Here is a 17,269-nt window from a genome sequence, read left to right as displayed (position 1 = left end):
TGTGCTCTAGAGCAGCAATTGGAAAATGCAACTGCAGAGCCATACCCTAAGCAATCCATTCCAGTTTTCAAGCAGGACATTGTGGCCAGCTGTGTTGACCATCAGGTGATATATTTTGGCATGAATATGTAGAATTAAGAGGAGCAAAGGTGATCTTACACTAGATTAGCATCAAGTCTAGTAGGAGGACATATCTCTGTCTTTTACCTTGTGTCATTAATTTATGACAGTGCCAGGTGAGTCGAAAATACTGTCATTCCTACTGAGCTGTATTTGAACTCAGTTGGCACTGATGTAAATAATGACTGAGCTAATGATTAAGGTTTAACTGAGCAACTGGGAATTCTGGAAAGATATGCAACCAAAAGGATGTATTCAATAAAAGGTTTAAAAATGGAACATGCTCTTCTACTCAGGAATAAAGCCAAAGGCTTCTCTGAAATTGCACTTACATGAATGAAAGCAGAATTCCCACTCTTCACTACTTGTTGAATATTGTCTTTAAGAATATTTTAAGAACATTAATAATGGGTATTCCAAACATATATCAAATAGAGGACCATACATAATTACAACTTCAATCTTTGTTTCTATTGTTAATAAAAACAACTCTTTTTTTCTCCATAAGTAAAGCCATGTAAGTTTTCATTTTACATTTCTTTCAAGGGCAAAAATGGATCTACTAAAATTTAGAAAAATATAGTCTATTTTGAAAAAAAACCCTGGAAATGTAATTAAATTATTCAAAGCCTATATGTGTATTAACATGTACTATAAACAGTATCCCCCTAACAAGAATAAAAGCTGTTTGGAAAAATCTGAAGGAATGGCCTGTTGTCCAGTGACCACAGAAATCTTAAATTATGATCTTGTGGTCTCTTTAGATTTAGTCTGAACTTTTTCAGATTTTATATGATTTCTCTACATTGAGTATGATGGTCTCATCTTCCTTGAAGATTGACAAGACAACATCACAAACATCTCACAGTGTACCTGTGTCATGCCCTGTAGCACTGTGTAAGTGAATTGTTTGGCATGGATCTGTCCATCTTGTAACTAAATCTGCTGGATGATGTTGAGAATGGAGTGGTTTGAAATTTAGAATTGTCTAAGGTGGCAGGGGGGACTGACCAGGATCCTAATCTCACACAGAAGTGTGTCCAATCCAGTGTGAGTTTCTCACAGAAGAACTTGTTGCTGGAAGCAATCCTGACCAGAAAAGGACAAGTCATCTGAGCAAAGCCACTCGCACATGAAAATGTTTGCGGCATCAGATCCGTATAAACTGCATTTTTTGGAAGGCGTTGAATGTTATTTCAGGCTCTTGAGTCAGACATACCAGTCTCTCAGAGTGGCTATACTTAAAAACAAATAATGAAGTTTAGACATTTTTAAAGCATATAGTATGATACAAACTGTTCCATGAAAAGTTTTTATCAGCTTTACCTAGGCAGTAAAATACACCCCCATCAGTTGGGAGCCACAGATACCAACTTTCTGGGCCTGAGTTTTGGTGGCACATTCTTTAGATTATGTTCCTGCCCTGGACCCTGCACATCAGGCACTTAGGTATGATTGGTTCTTTTAATAGACAAAAGCAATTGGATCCCTGCTATTTATAGAATGGTTGGTTCTTTCAATAGACAAGAGAATCAGATCCCTGCTATATTTAGAATGGTTCTAAGCATGTATGCATGCTGGTTATATTTATGCAACAATTTTTTTCTCTGTGTGTTGCACATATTACATGGAGAGAATTACATGGCTGAAACACAAACAGCCTGAAAGTAGCCCTGCATGCAGTGCAATATCTTCCCCAGCAGTCAGGCACTTATGATGAGATTCCATAATCTCTGCCTCTGATTTAAAAAGTGGATCCACTCATCCGTGATTATTCCTCTGCCTTGCACTTCAGATCACTGGAAGGAGTCCTAAGGTATTTAGAGCAAGTCAGTGCAAACACTGGTGAGGAATGATGCAGGTGTGATCCTGCTGGAGAACAGGAGGGCAGGTGAGCTGGTGTGTGCCCCATGAGCTCTGCCTGTGAGCTGCTCCATGCTTGGCACATCACCAGCAGTGCTGGCAGGGAGGCTGCCTGTGAACCCAAACCTACTGTCAGCGGAAGCAATTCAACATGGCCAGCATCGAGACGCAACTGCTCACCCTGCTCCATCACACAGCATCTCCAAAACCTTCCACTCCCTGGGTTAGTCATTTAGCAGTCAGATGAACTGGTAAATCACTGTGCTTTCCACTCTGTTTCAGGTTCATCCCAGGCTCAGGAGGGTGCAGTGCCCTCCAACTCAAAACGTTATCTAATTCCATCCCCTCCAAAAAACCCTTCACCTGCCTCTGCAGTGGATGTTGCAGCAAGACCCTGGAAAACAAGGAACCACATGGGCCTAAAGACACCCAGCCAAGAGGAAGACGGGAAGTATACACAGCAGTGCCAGTCAAAGGCTCATCAAGAGAATTCCGCCCGGCCCCTGGACAAACAACCTTCTCTCCTGGGCCTGCACAGCACACTGGCTGCCTCTGGATCCCAAAGGCAGCACCAGCCTGTGGGCTCCATCAGCCAGCAAAGGCCCATTCCAGGACCAGCAGCTGCGGGGTCATCAAGGATCAGGTATGTGCACTGGAATGTGTCTGGGGAAAATGGAAGGGACTTACTTCATGGCAGGAAAAGGCAGATTTCTCTGTCTCTCTGGAGTCTCCTGCTTCTTCTGTAAAAAGAATTCCTTTTATTTGTACTGACATTTACCTTTGACTTTCTAAAGTTAATGAAACATTTTCCCATGTTCCTTATAGCTTAAAGTATTGTAAATTTTGTATTTTCTTGAATTATAGCCCAGAATTTTGCTGTGTTCTTACTGCTCCATTCTCATGTTCCCCACCCAGAGCCAATGCTGTGTCTGTTGCAAAGATCTTGTGGCACTCATTCAAAACTCTTCTCCAGTACACTCCAGGAAGAGTTCCTGAAATCCCATTTGGCTTTTTTCCCTGCCACAAATTCATGTTAGAATGAGCTCTGGAAAATAGAGAAGTGTCACATGCACCAAAACATGTTTATTTCTGAACCTGTTTGCTGCAAATTTAGTATCATATTGCTGCTTCTTTGAAGAAATACAGCTGAGGACCTGTGACATGACAGCTTGGGTTGGAATTAATGTAGTCACTTTGGAGTCAGCCTAGGCAGAGAGCATGTGCCTTGTGTGGGAAGCCCGTGTGCCTGGGGCTTCTCCCAGGCCTGGCAGCTTTTGGTTCAGTTTTCAGAGCTGCTGAGGAGAATGCAGATACTCAAATATGGAGTGCAGTCTCACCACAGTTTTCCTCTTTTCCTCAGGCCCATCATGGATGAGAGCCCTTCTAAAGAGATCAACCACAAGCACCCAGCTGCCTGCTCATCCACAAAAGCCTCGCAGAGGTTTAGGCCAATTAATTCTGCTTGGTCCCTGACTGCCAGGTCCCTTCTGCAGTCATTGCCAAAAAAATCCACTGCCACAAAAACATCTCGGAACAGAAGTCCTCAGTTCTAGAAGATACCCAGTTGACAGCGTGTGTTGGAGCCATGTACACAGTGCAGCCATGAAGGATTGATGCTGTCCTGCAGCTTCTTCTGCAAGCTAAACACAGAGCAGTTCAAACAAACAACGTGATTTGCCTCAATTCAGGATACAGCTGGTCCAGAAATATTTTAAGAGCAACCACTGATCAACCAATGAGCTAATGAACTTCTTATTACAGAAAAATGTGGTTATTTTTGCAACCTATATGCACTAAAACAGAACAAATCCTGTCATACTTCCTCTCATCCACACCATACCCAGCTCTGTGAGTCAGGCAGGGACACCAAACAAAGAGCATGAGCAGAGCATGGAGCCTGCTGTCTGTGGAGTGGGCTGGAGGAGGTGACCTACCAGCAGAGCCAGCAATGTGTCTTTTGCAGTCCTGGATGTTTAGCATGTGAGGGCCAAAATCGAGGGCTTGAGAGGAAGTGTTGACCAGAGCAGGTTCTAAGGGAGGGGTGCATTGCCTGAGGAGGAGCCCAGGAAGGCCAGATGGTTTCAGAGTTTATGCCCCCACAGGAGCTCACCCTATACACAGGCATTGGAGTTTCTTGTAGGATGCATTGCTATGGGAGCAAATACTGGATGAGTGGCTTATCCCAATATTAACATGTTTGTTTGCTCCATAGCTACCTGGAAGGATTTGTCTCACTCTCTCTGAATAGACACTGCATTCTAGAATTTCTCTAGCAGAGCTGAATTCTGTCACCAGGTGTCACAGCACCCTCTGCGTGTGCCTTTTACCTCCATCCAATTTCTAGCATTTTCAGATCAAATAGATCTCCAATTTATTATAACTGGATATTTTTAAGTGATGATGCAGCAAAGCAGGGAAGTAAGGGAATAATCTCTTGTTTTTTCACTAGGACATTTGCTTCCTGTCCGGGTAAGATCCAAAACATCTGTTTTAGTGACTGCAGTCTGTGAGATGCTGTTCCAAATGACTGTGTCTTACAACTTTATGGATGTTGCAGTCTGAAACCAAGCATCATCACATTTTTTCCAGTTTAAAATACTATGTTAGATTACATTTTTAAAATCAGTTTATAAAATTGTAATTACACAATGATTTAATGAATTAGTTTATGCTTCCTTTATTCTGGCCATCTTAACTTAGAGAATCAGAATAATAGACAAAGCCCTAAAACTTCCTTTTTCATGGTGCTCCTTGCACCACTTTATCTTATAAAATAGTCTGGAGCTTGAAGCAAGTTTGCTCAGTTTTGGTGTGTCCTAGCAGAAATCATGTATCAAAAATCATTTAAATTTATGTGGTATGTGATTTTATGTAATACTATGGATGCAGGCAGGATTTCACACAGCAACAGTGCCTGTGTCCCTAAGTAGGCTCCTAAATTTGACTTTTTGCCAGTGTCACTGACCATACTATCACACACCAAAAAAAGCTGGCCTTGTAAAAGAAAGAAGACACTCACAGCACTGACCCTGCTCTATATCCAGGGTTGTACCAGGGGGTGATGGGTAGGACTGTGTTCTCCAGATATTCAGAGCCTCCTTCTCAATCGACATCTTTAATTTCAAAGGGCTGGAGGGAAAAAAAAAAAGGTCAGTGGGTGTGTAAACTGGGTCTGGACATGAGCATCTGCAGAGACAAAACTTGGTACAGATCTGGAAAGTCTCTCAAAACCATCTGTGGTCTCGCAGCAAACTCCACTTGGCTCTGTATGTGCACAGAACAAGAAGCTTCTCTGAACTGGCAGAGAGGATGTGGAGAACTGGTCAGAAAATAACAGCTCTGCCCTGGTGTGGGAGAAATCAGTACCTGAGGGCTTCGTCAAAACCATTTAACTCAGGGTTTCCTGTTGTATTTTCCCATCAGGCACCCAGGACACACACACACTATCAGGGCTGCAGGCTGTGTGTGACCTTCAGAACAGCCACCCCACCACTTATTAAGCAGTTCTGCCCCACTGGTGGCCTAACCAAGGCAGTCATATGCTGCATGGTGGTGTGGTGTGTTGCCAGGGGCAGGAGGAGATGTCTATTGATATGCCTATTGATCACTGCATCAATTGGTGGTCACCTCCTCAGGTGTGTATTGGGAGGGATGGATGTGTAAGACAGGCTGGGTGCCCTCTGCTCTTGTGTCTGTGGGGATTCAGTGTCCAGAACTGAGTGGCCAGCCTGTCACACATGGAACAACAGAGAGGCTTGCTAAGAAAGCAAGTTTGTGGTCACAAAGTCCATGATTTGTGATCACCCAGTCTGATGGGGAAGAAGGGCTGGTAGCCTCCTCTCTTCTCTCTGACAGTACTGGGTGCACCTCAGGGTTTCCCAGGGCTGCCATGCTGCTGTCTGTCGCAGTTTCCTGGACAAGGAAAATAAACAAGGCCATTGCTGTCTGGACAGCTATAACAGATCCACAGGGAAAATGATTGCCCTGGCTTAGCCTGTGCTGGTTCATTTTCCAACTTTTTCATCTAGAAAATGGAGAAGCCAGCCAGGTCTTTAATAGGCTAATTAGGAAATGTAAGGCATGATGGACTATTTGTGAATTCAGTTCTCTTGGCCCAAAATGAAAAAAGGGGAGTTTCATTGTGTGAGCTTTTTGTCACCGTTTTCTCTGTTAAAATCACGCATTGGTCCCTTGAACATAGACAAAGTCCTTTAATGAATGAGCTTATTCCCATCCCTGCCTCTGCAGACTCTTAATATTTGTCTCAGTAGGGTCCTTGCTTCCAGTTGGATGTGACCAGTTTCAGATGTGCATTACCAGAGTCCATCCCCTCATTCTTGTATTGGGCCAGGAGTTGCTGATGCCTTTAAGTATCTCACTGCCTTAATGGGATTTTCTGCTGGCTGCCAAATTGATATCCAGTGTGTAAGCTGGAGAGAGGGGCGAGAGCTGCTCCCCTCACCTATTAATAAATCAGCACTGCAGGGAAGAGTTTTCTGCTGGGAGCCAAGTCTCACCAGTACATGCTGCTAAGGGAGGGGGTGGTTAGCTGAGAACAGCTGCCCTGCAGGGAGCTGGGCTCAGAACAAAGGGATTTGGCCCAAAGTGAAGATGCTGCAGCATTAGCAGAAGCACGATCCATCTAAGAGGCCTCTCAGCATCACTTAGCTGGTGTCCCACGAACAGCCCTGCTGGAGTGGCTGGTGGTGCCCTGCATACTGAAAGACTCCACTCAGTCAGAACTTTAAAATAAACATGGGAGAAAGAAGTAGGGATCTGTGTGCCAGCCAGTTATTTCATTGACTAAGAATCATCCTTTCAGGGGAAAGGGAGCATGTCTGGGACAGCATCCCACCCTGACAAATAGGCCCTAACAAAGGTGGCTCCTGCTCAGACTTGGATTGGGTTCTGCACCTCCCAGCTCTGCAGAGCCCAGCCCATTGTGGACACCTTGGCATCCCACTTAGGAACAGGCCAAAGGGGATGCTCACCCTGTCCAGGGCCCCCACGGCAGCTGCGTGCACAGCCCAGGGCTCACGGCTTCACCGAGAGTAATGCCAAGGCCATTACTCTCAGTGAAGGCCTGGGATTGCTTTGCACTTGGAGTAAATTAATCTTCATTAAAGGATGAATAGAAGATATTTTCTTTGGCTGTCAAGGAGGAGAAAACACAGGAGATGTTCAGGAAGGAAAATGTCGTACGTGTCCCTTCTTCAAATACACACAAATGACAGGCCAACTGAGGATCATTTCCTACACAGTTCCTTGGCTTGTTCAGAGCCTGAGAGGCTTGGGCTCCCTGCAATGGGCAGTATCTGCACCCATAGTAGAACAGAGGTGCTGCTGGAGTATGAGTCAGATGGCTCATGCTCCAGTAGTGCCAGTCTCTCCACCGATAAAACAGGGTTTGTGATGGCTTACATGTCTGCTCGGTACCATCTGTTGCCAGGTGAGATGAATCCTGCCCTGCAATGGCTTTCTCATTACACCAGAGAATCCTGGCCATGTTTTTATTGTGTTTTGTTCCTCTAAAATTACCCCAGGAGATTCTGGAAATGTCCTGGCCAAGACTAAGGATCAGCCTTGGAGAGTGGAGACAGCTTGTGAGCACTGGGGCAGCACCTCAGTGCATATGGCTCTTTGAGCCAGTCTGGGAAGCTCTTGGACCTTCCAGAGAGGCACAGGTAGGGCAGGACAGCTGCAGGACACCAAAGAGGGCTTGTCCTGGATGGAATTCAGGGAGCCAGGGCAGACCCTCAGCTGGTGGAGAGCTGGCCTGGTGCAGGTGCACCTGGGAGGGTGGATCTGCTGCCCCATGTCCAGAAGAGGGGCATGTCTCTCCTCAAAGAGGAGGATTATGGCTGGACTTTTGGAAACCGGTTCAGCCAGCTGGGAGGTGACCCAAGTGATGGAGATGCTATCCTGGAGGTCTCTTGCTGTCACCAGAAATAACACAACCTTTCAGTGACAGCCTTGATCCAGCCTTAGGGCACTGCAGTAATTTCTGATCTCCCAAGGAGAAATTATGTGATCTGAGAAGAGGTGTAGCATGATCTAACACAGGCAACAAGTGCAGGGCCTCACTCTCACCTATTCCTCAACAAGGAGTCCTCTCCACACTTCCATCAGAAACCTCATGGCTGTGCATCCGCAGCTGGAGTTCAGGGTGACTGTGCTAAAATTAGAAATTGACATAATTTTTCAAGCTGCCAGGAGACAACGGCCTTCCAACAGGATCCTCCGGCATGGCACAGCATAAACCAGAAAAAGAAAACGTCAGATGACTGGGTGGAGAGTTGTAGTATCATTTATAGATACAAAACCTGTGCCTGAGTGCAAATGCAACCAGGCGAGTGCTGCTTTTGCTGGGTTTGAAGAGCAAGAGGAATGCCTCGGAATGGGCGCTAGAGGGAAGAAGAGAGTCTCACAAGTGCAACTTTCAAAAGCAAAAAGACTCGGAAACCAAACTCAAGCAGCTCCAGGGCGTTCAGGAGGTGTTTGGGACTCAATGGGCTCAACATCCTCTTTTTACCTATCCAGCATCCAGTGTGCTGGCCTCGTGTGGTGACCCAAATGCACTATGCTGGCAGTGGCTTGCTGCATCACACACCACTTTGATGTATTTGGAAATATTTTCTTAGGAAACCTGCAATGCCCACAAAGTGTAGTGGAGAACATCCCAGACCCACTTTGACACTGGAAAGCTGAGGTGCTTTTGAGGTGTTCTAGGGCATGTCCATATGCTAATGGCACTGTGTGCAGCCCCAGCATGTCTTAAAGATATGGTCTTTGTCACAGCCTGCAGCTGCAAGCTGCAAACAGGCTCAGAAGCACACGTGGCTTGTGTTCCAGCATCTCCTCCCTTGGTGACCAGGGACCTCTCATCTCTGGAACCCAGCAGAGCAGGAAGATCTTCCCTGGGGACTGTGCTCCCAGTGCCATTGGGCAAGTCCTTGCTGCCAGGCCTTCCAGTGTGAAACCAGCCATCTCCCAGCCTGGCTGTGTGAAAGCTCTCAGCCACTTCTCTCCCCTTTAACCCCACCCTTGTCTCTTCTGTCCTTCCCCTGCCCTGCTCGTGGTTCTCGCCAGCTCAGCCACCACCTGCAAGCCATTGCTGGTACCCCGGTGCCTCCCTGGCAGGACCTCTCTGGGGAAGTGGTGTGAGGTAGGCACGGTTTGCATTTGTTACTTCTATTCTCTATTCTAACTCCATCTGCAGGGATCTTGGCCCTCTTCCTGATGTCAGGATAGCACTGGAAGACCCTGGCAGGTCACAAGGGCTGGTCTCAAGGCCTCAACATCTGCCACCAAGCCCATGTTCTGTCCCAGCCCGTTCCCCATGTAGAAGCTGGCAAAAATCAACACCCACATTCTTACTGCTGCTTTGTGGGCAGAGTCAGACCCTTCTTCCCCAACAGAGAGCAGCAGCCCAGTGTCTTCTCCATCCCTGGGCCACTTTGCTGCTGCAGACTCCTGTCACCTGCATCATATACACCCCAGGGGACACTTAGAGCCATGATGAGGATCTGAAGGTGAGTACCACAGCACCTGCTCTCTCCTCTCCAGCCAAAACACATCAGCCCTGGCTGTGCTGCCTGTAGGGACAGTGCTGAGCATGTGCTGCCTCCTGATCGTGCCCTGGACCGACCAAGGCTGCCCAGAGCAGGACTGTGCTGGGCAAGTACTCACCGAGGGTACAGGCAAACATGGCTGTACCATCTGCCACGTAAAGGATGCACAGAGATGTCCGGTTCAGGGGAGAGAGAAGTGGTAAAACTGCTGTGGGAGGAAGTGGTGGAAACCTTTTGGAGGTCTGTCCCTGCAGGAAGGCACCTGGCAAGCAGAGGAGGGAGCATGCTCCAGCGGGCAGCACAGGGGAGATGGACACACCAGCAGCTGGGGTCAGGTTGGGAGCACCAGCAGTCCTGGCACAGGAGGAGAGGTTTGTTCTGCTGGATCAGAGGTGGAGGCAGTAACCAGGAAGGGGTGATGGATCCCCCTCCAGCCCCCTCAGGAGTGGAGGGGTTAGAGCAGATCGTGGTGTGCCCGGACCACCCAAACTACTGCTATGTCTTGGCAGGGCAAGCACCCTCCAGGGTCTGGGCATGCACCTGTGGGCCCTTACCAGAGAAATGCTGCACACCGGGAACAGCAGTCAGGATCGGGAGAGGTCGTCTTGCCCAGGAGAAGGGGATTTCCTGGGATTAGTCACCAAATCTTCCCTCTTCAGAAGCTCAGCTCCAAAAGCTGCTAGGATCCTCCAGGGAATGTTTCCTGCTACCTCCCCAGGTGGGGCTTCATAGTGATAGCAAGGAACTAAAAATATTTAGAGGTCTTGTTGAGTCAAAGTAACAAACACTTTTCTCCTCTGGATGATCAGTAAAAAAAATTAATTTTTGAATAGGGAAAAAAAAATCTTAAACCCTCTATTTTCCCCAATGTCTCACATCCCTTTTATCTAGTGTAAATTTTGGTGGTTTTGAAGAAGAAAAAGAGAGGTATTACTTTTCCCTTTCAACTGCTATTGCCCAATCCTGATTTTTTTTTTATTTTTTTTTTATTTTTATTTTTTTTTTTTATTACGAACAGTCCAGGGGAAGAAGGAATCCAAACACAAGCCTGTGGGTTAGATTAGTGGCATGTAAAAACAAATGAGAGGCCCTTGCTACTGTGGGAAAAGCAATTACCTTAAAATCAAACAACTTTGCAAGTGATATACAGAAGAAAGGAGATGGATGGGGCTGCCATGTCATGCTGGCATATGGGAAGGTGGCCAAAAATGCAAGAGGGAGACAGTGTGTGTGCACCTGTGTGTGTGTGCTACCCACCAGGTGCTAAGCCCTGGCAGGGATGGCTCTGGCATCACTGTCACCCTGCCCTGAGACGAGGGCAGAGGGCATGGGAGGTGAAATGAGATTTGCAGGGTTAGTTTGGGATGCAGGAGAGTTGCAGGCAGAATGGAAGTTTCAGACAAAGTCTGTCATGGAGACCCTCCCTTTGAGTCACAAGGGTCAGAAAGGATCCCCTTGATTTCTAAACTCCTTCTCAGAGAGGAGTCTGGATCCAATCCTTGGTCAATGGTTTATGTCTAAAGAATTATACAGGTGTAATTGAGCCTTTATACAACTTTGTGCTGCAGAATTAAGGATGGCTAACCAAATGTATTTATATGAATGAAATAATAATAATAATTGCTTTATTGCAATTGATGACAATAATGATTAGACTAAAAATCTTTAATCAGAATTGTTTACTACACAATACAGATAGTTTTAACTACTAGTATAGTGCACCATTTTTTTATAAATATTGAACCAATTATATTAAAGTTGGCAAAATAATTATTAAGTATAGATAGATGTTACCCATTTCAATGACCGTGGGCAAATCTCTTTTGCTCAGTCTTGAGGTGTGACTCAACTCAAGAGAGGAATGCCCAAACAGACCCAAGAAGTGGGGTATTAGAGGACCCTGCTATTAAAAAGTGGGACTGTGTTTTTATAGTATTTTTAGTATTTTCTTTTTTCTTAATTTTATTTTATGATTATAGTTTTTGGTAGTATGAAGTGATTATCAGCCATATGTTTGTAGGCCACCCATGTCAGCTCTGCAGCCTTTAGCTCAGCACCATTAGATAAGTCATCACTACTAGCACTTGTTGGCTTCTTTATCAGGAGCTTTGTCTGCCACCTCCTCACCAGTGCCAGTTTCTGTCAGGAAACATTGTTCTTCACATCCTCAGAATGTTTAACTTTGGGCTCGATGAGTCAGCCTCCTCTCAGCATTCTCCAGCACCAAAAGCAGCCTGACCCCTCCTACTCCATTGCCACTGGTAACTTCTGCAAATAGGGTAAAGTCTGGGCTGTTTTACCCCCACCTAGGCAGAGCATCCTGCTACAAGGAGGGCTTAGCCCCCGAGACCCTGATGGTGTCTGTAGCTCAGCCACTGCCAATCCAGGGCCAGTGTGGAGATAGCAGAGAACTGCAAACACACTCCTCCTCCTCCTCCATTGCAGCTTTTGGCAGGCTTTTTGTCTCCTCCTGGCTGCTTGAGCCAGCACAGTCTCCCAGTGAGTCTCTGGCACAAAGACCGTGAGAATGCTTTCATTCTAGATCATAGAATGGTTTGTGTTGGAAGGGACTTTACAGAACACCTAGTTCCAACCCCATGCCGTGGGCAGGGATGGCCCAAGCTGTGTCCTGCTCCAAGGCACATTCCCCATCTGCCCTGTCACAGCCCTTCCCTGCTCCAGGTCACTGCAGACAGAGGACATGAGGCCCAAGCAGCTCTGCAAATCTCAGCTTTTCTGTTTCCTTCTGTTCTGAGGTGTTAGTGCAGTGGGGAGCACCTCCAGGTTCAGCTGTGTGGTGGGGTCACCCCACACATGTAGTCAAGCAGCATTTCAGCCTCATGACAAAGGCAGCAGGAGTCCCTTTCTGCCATCCATGGAGGTGTCACCCAGGAGAGCCCTTGAGCAGCAACATGGGTGCATGGGGTGGGGTCAGCCCTTCTGGCAGGACCAGTGGTTTATAAAGCATCAGGCCAGATTTCCTTCTGGTGCAAAAGGGTGTTGGCTCCATGATTTTCATCCAGGCTAGCTTATATGTGCTAGCTGCAGAGCTGGCCCTTCAATCTCCAAGCACTGTCTTGGCAAGGATCCTGGGGCACTGGCAGGGTTTGGCTGGTTTATTTAACCGGTGCTGGGGCTGTTGTCTGCCACATGCAATTCACTCCTGTTCTGGATCACAGAGTTTGAACCATCTCCTGTTTCCAATGCCTCTGTCACAGCTTTCTTTGCAACAGCATTGCCATTCAGCACCTGCCTGTGCTGCATGTCCAAGTGGGCTACCAGAGCTTTAAGGGCATCTCCCATGAGACCAGCAGGTGCTCAGCACCCATCTGTATCTGTGTCCTGCTGACCTCTGAGAGGCACTGCTCCAATCTCTTGGCTTATGTCTGGGATAGGTGTGCTTTGGTCCCAGCACATGAGCCCAGGGTGTCCAGAGTATTCCATCTCTTGCTTGGACATATATTGGTGCTTTTCACTGGAGCCACAAGCTCTTCACAAAGGGATCAGGTTGGCTTGGGATGAGAGACCCAGGGATGAGCTAGAGTTCACCTAGGTGAGCAGGCAGGTGCCAATTCACCTGCTCCGAGTAAGTTCATGATACTGCCAGGGAGAAGGCAGTAGTAAACAAATAAATACAGCTGAAAGGCAAGAGAGAGGTGAGCATAAGAGAATATAAAAACCTCTCTGACAGAGTATGTTCTAACCCCTTAACTCTTTGTCCCTAGTCCTGCATCATTTCCAATTGTAGCCAGTAGCAGATGCCCAGAGAAAGCGACCAGAGCATAGGAACAAACAGGACAAGTAACATCATCTCAAGTAACACCTCACTTTGCCTCACCTCTGTGGCTACATGCCTGTTGCACAGGACAAGTAAACGTTAAAATGGGCCCCAAATGCTCTCTGGCTCTCAGGAAAATCTGTAGCTCAGTGGCAGTGAATTTCATCAGTGAACTTAAATCTTTACATTTAATACACAGCAGATATGGTTAGATTTTTCTTCATTAAGTCTCCCAAGCTTTTTCCAGGGGTGTGAGCAGGGGTGGCATCCCCTCAACTCCTTGTCCCCATACTGGGATGCGGCTGGTGCAACTGCCAATGGCTCCACATTTCCACTTTTCTTTGAAAGCCCAGAATAACAACTGCTACGAGGGGATACAATGTTTGTTTTGCTAGTGGAGTAGAATTTAGGAGAGACTGTCATTGCTACTCATGCACAGACTGTTACCCTAATTTCTCTACTCTCCCTCATGCTAATGCATGTCACTTCTTCCCTTCTCTGTGTATTTCCAGGAGCAGTCTCTTATGCAGGACTTGCCCCTGAAGTTTTCCCCTTTGGTTTACTGGGGCACTTTGTGCTCCAGCATTATCGCTTGCTGTGCATGGCCCTGTATCCTTCAAATTATGCAGCAAGAAGTAGGATTTTGCATGGAGAAGGGAGCACACCAGGCTCCATCCCTCTGTAACAACCCAGCACTGTCATCCTCTCCCCAGTATATCCATGCTCCTGAGCGGGCAGTGGGCACCCTGGGAGATGGGTGAGCCCTTGGTGCTGCAGGTGCAAATATTTGCATCCAAATTCCTGCCGGGGCTATGGAGAGGATGAGCTGTCCCCCGATGCCCTTGCCCACCTGGTGGGGACCCGCCGCAGTGCTGAGTGTCACTCTTCCCATGGCTGAGCCCTGCGGCAGCCCGCCTTTTCCTTATTTGTTTTTCTCCCTTTGAGAGCTATTCTTTCCCTCCCATATGCTGTAATAATTACAAGTGATAACTTAACAGCTGCTCTGCTATTCCGGGCTCAGCAGAGCCACGCGCCTCCGCCTTCCCTCCCTCCCACAGCTCTGGGTCAATGTCTTGGCTCCAGCAATCAGGGATTCCTGCAATTTTTGCCACTCAGGAGGATCTGGACTCTTCTCCCCTCCATTGCCATCTGTCTCCCACCCGCCTGCCCTAGCATCATGAAGGGGGATGGGACTGCGACATCCATCTGTTACCATGGAGAAAGCTGAGCCAGCGAAGGGACGCACCCTGCGTCCTGGGTGAAGGCCAGCAGAGAGGGGGTGAAAGGGATTTTCTTGTCTGTTTGTTTTATTATTACATGTCTGTTGTCACTCATGGGGTCTGCTGCAGGGAGCAGCTACCACCCTTGGTCACAAGGCACCTTAGGAACCCCCTAAGCCCCCTTGCTGGAGAAGAGGGTGGCCTTAGGCCTGGTGTGGCAGATGCCACCATCCCACATGGTGGACCAAGTTCACATCGCTAAAATGAACCGTTTGCCATCCTTCCTCCTGTGCAAGAGTGGTGGTGGTTCCCAAGGAGATGATAGACCCCCCAACAGCATCCCTGGGGCCCAGGACAGCACCCAGCTTTCCCATCTTGGGTGTGAAAGGTTTTTTTCTCCTTTTTTTAAGAGAATATTGCCTCCAGTTTCTCTGATTGCTGAAAGCCCAGCATAAAAAAAGTCAGGATGAGGTGTTTCCGCTTACTCCCCACAAAGGAAATGCTGCATCCTTGAACATTCCAGTCCTTCCCCGGTCAGCAAGGCTCCCAAGGCCAGAAATGCCTCTCCAGCACAGATGAAGATTCTTAGAAATGTGTGAAGACAGCCTGATCCCTGTCGATGGTAGCGAGAGACACACAAATCTGTGTCGGGCGGTGCCATCCAGCCTACAGAGGGCTGCATTTTTCTTCCCAAGCACTGGAAATCTGACACCTGCCTGCTTGCTCCTGTACAGTCCCACACTGGTCACTTCCCATGTTCCAAAGGCAGCAGTCCCAGCACCTCTGCCTGCAACAGGCTCGAAATTGTGGTAAAGCCCCACACAGCAACCTGAGGCAAGTGTCTGCAGCATGGCCAGCACCTGAATTCATTTTTGGCAAGCTGCGGTGCAGGCAGGGTGCCTGTGTTGCCTCCCTTATGTGTGCTGGCCTTTACTGACATAGTAAAATGCTGGGAATTAAAGATTTTACCTAAGGATGGGATTTGCTGGAGCCATCAGCCCACAGTGGTCTTGGCTCTTCTCACCCTGCACAAACATGGCATCTGCACACCTGATACATATCACAGCAGTGACATCTTCCCCTGCCACCTGCCAGTTGTCCTTGCAGGCAGCAGATCCCACAGCAGATCCCCCACATCCCGAGGATGCCTCGGGCACCTCTTTCTTTCTAAGGGATGGTGGTGGATAATCTTCCCTGTGGTCCTCTCAAAGTTGTAAATGGGAATAAAAATTGGGTGTGCAAGAAGGTGGGCCTTCCCAGGAATTTCATTTCTGCTGCTGGCACCACTTCAAAGCAATGGTGGGCAAGGTCAGGGTTCACAGACAGGGGTTTTGTGCATGGAGACAATTTTCACACATCAGGATGACCACAGAAATTGCAACCCTTGGCTTTTGGTCACCAGCTGCAATGCTCTGCCTTGAATTATGCCCCACTTGGAGGGCCTTTGGAAGAGGTGATGTGGTGCTTATGTGAGCTGGCTTTGATGCTTGGCAGCTGTGCAGGACCACCAAGCAAAGGCTTCAGTGCTGGCACTGGTGGCACTGGGACACGCTGGAGGAAAGCTCACCAGCGGAAGCAACACGTGCCTCGCTTGCACCTCCCACACAGGAGTAGGCAGCCCCAGGAAGAGGCGGCTTGGAAAGCCTGTGCCATCTCATACAGGAGAGCTGGCAGCTCCATCTGGCTCTGCTTCGGAGGAGCTCTCCATGGAGCTGCTGAGGGTGGCCAGAGTGGGGCCTGTGGGTGGTGTGCCAGGAGCAGGAGAGGAGGAAGAGAAAGAAGAGGAGGAGGAGTGGGTGGGTGGGATACATGTGTCCCACATTGCCAAGTTTCCCTTGCAGGGAGGTAATCCTTCATTAAAGCAAGTGCTCTGTCCCAGGAGAAGGGTGGTGCATTTAGGGGTTTGTGTGGTGTGATTCTGGTGCTCAGGTGCAGGGGAGGTGCTCCTGCACAGTGACCCCAGAGACCTGTGGACACGTAGGGCTTTGTGTGTGGGAGCTTCAGCCCACAAGTGCTCGAAGCCACCACGTGCATTTGCCATGTGGCAAAGTCTCTTTGCAGCTCTGCTCATTTTCATGGGTCTCGCACCTTGCTTTGCTCTCCAGAAAAGCAGTAATTTTTTTCTTGAAGCTAGCAATGTGCTAACAGAGTTCTCATTGAAACAGGGCAGCCAGGGTATTTGTTAGGATAAAAACACATGGGGTTAGCACTGTGTTCCTCACTTCTCTGAGCCCAGGCTATTGTGCAGCAAAATTACAGTCCTTATCTGCACCCAAGTTTTGCAGCAGTGTAACTGCAGCCATTTGGTTTTTGGTTTCTTCATTTCAATCTCTTTGATCATGTGCCACGATTAATCTGATCTCTACGAGGCGGGATGTGTAGGAGTCAGAAGAAAAATTGTAATCGTCTGTGCCTTTGGCATGCGGGAACAGAATAATTTTGTAGTCTCATCTCCACACTGGTAGCTCTAGGAAAAGTCTCCATCCCTTCATCAGCTAGCAACACCATACAAGGCTAAGGGATACTGATCTAAATGGAAATATTCAGAGCTGGATACCGTCACTGTTCCTTGTTCCCTAATGTTTCAGGCTGCAGCATCTCCATGACACAAACCACATGGTCAGTGGCTGAAACACAGCTGGCAACAATGAGCTCCAAACACAAAGATAAGTTCATGATAAGCTCCTTGCTGTTGTTTGCTCTCACCTGCCTTGTCA

At 47.8% G+C, this 17,269-nt stretch overlaps 1 protein-coding gene and 1 long non-coding RNA gene across 23 annotated transcripts in view; one reads left to right on the top strand and one right to left on the bottom strand.

The window, feature by feature from the left end:
• LRRC56 (leucine rich repeat containing 56) overlaps positions 1–3,749 on the top strand; it is a 59,261-nt gene extending 55,512 nt beyond the window's left edge. For all 21 annotated transcript variants that reach the window (XM_023928873.2, XM_023928874.2, XM_086895762.1 and 18 more), the window contains 2 exons: positions 2,266–2,626; positions 3,344–3,749. In XM_023928873.2, the coding sequence (XP_023784641.2) occupies positions 2,266–2,626; positions 3,344–3,536 (554 nt within the window). In that variant the 3' untranslated portion in view covers positions 3,537–3,749. The remainder of the gene's footprint in view (positions 1–2,265; positions 2,627–3,343) is intronic.
• A 1,253-nt stretch (positions 3,750–5,002) lies between these two features.
• LOC111930723 (uncharacterized) lies at positions 5,003–10,519 on the bottom strand. 2 transcript variants are annotated; one of them, XR_015288724.1, is made up of 3 exons: positions 10,109–10,519; positions 8,074–8,158; positions 5,003–5,112 (listed from the first exon to the last, which is right to left on the bottom strand). It is a non-coding gene; the product is annotated as an uncharacterized LOC111930723 (long non-coding RNA). The 2 variants fall into 2 exon arrangements; XR_002865282.2 differs by lacking the exon at positions 10,109–10,519 and adding an exon at positions 9,673–9,816 and having other exon boundaries at positions 5,012–5,112.
• Positions 10,520–17,269: the final 6,750 nt, after the last annotated feature.

The sequence above is a fragment of the Cyanistes caeruleus genome, chromosome 6, assembly GCF_971803275.1.
Source record: "Cyanistes caeruleus chromosome 6, bCyaCae1.hap1.1, whole genome shotgun sequence".
Taxonomy (NCBI): Eukaryota; Metazoa; Chordata; class Aves; order Passeriformes; family Paridae; genus Cyanistes; species Cyanistes caeruleus.
The sequence above is the reverse complement of the archived record's forward strand: the minus strand, read 5'-3'. Positions and strand labels throughout refer to the sequence as shown.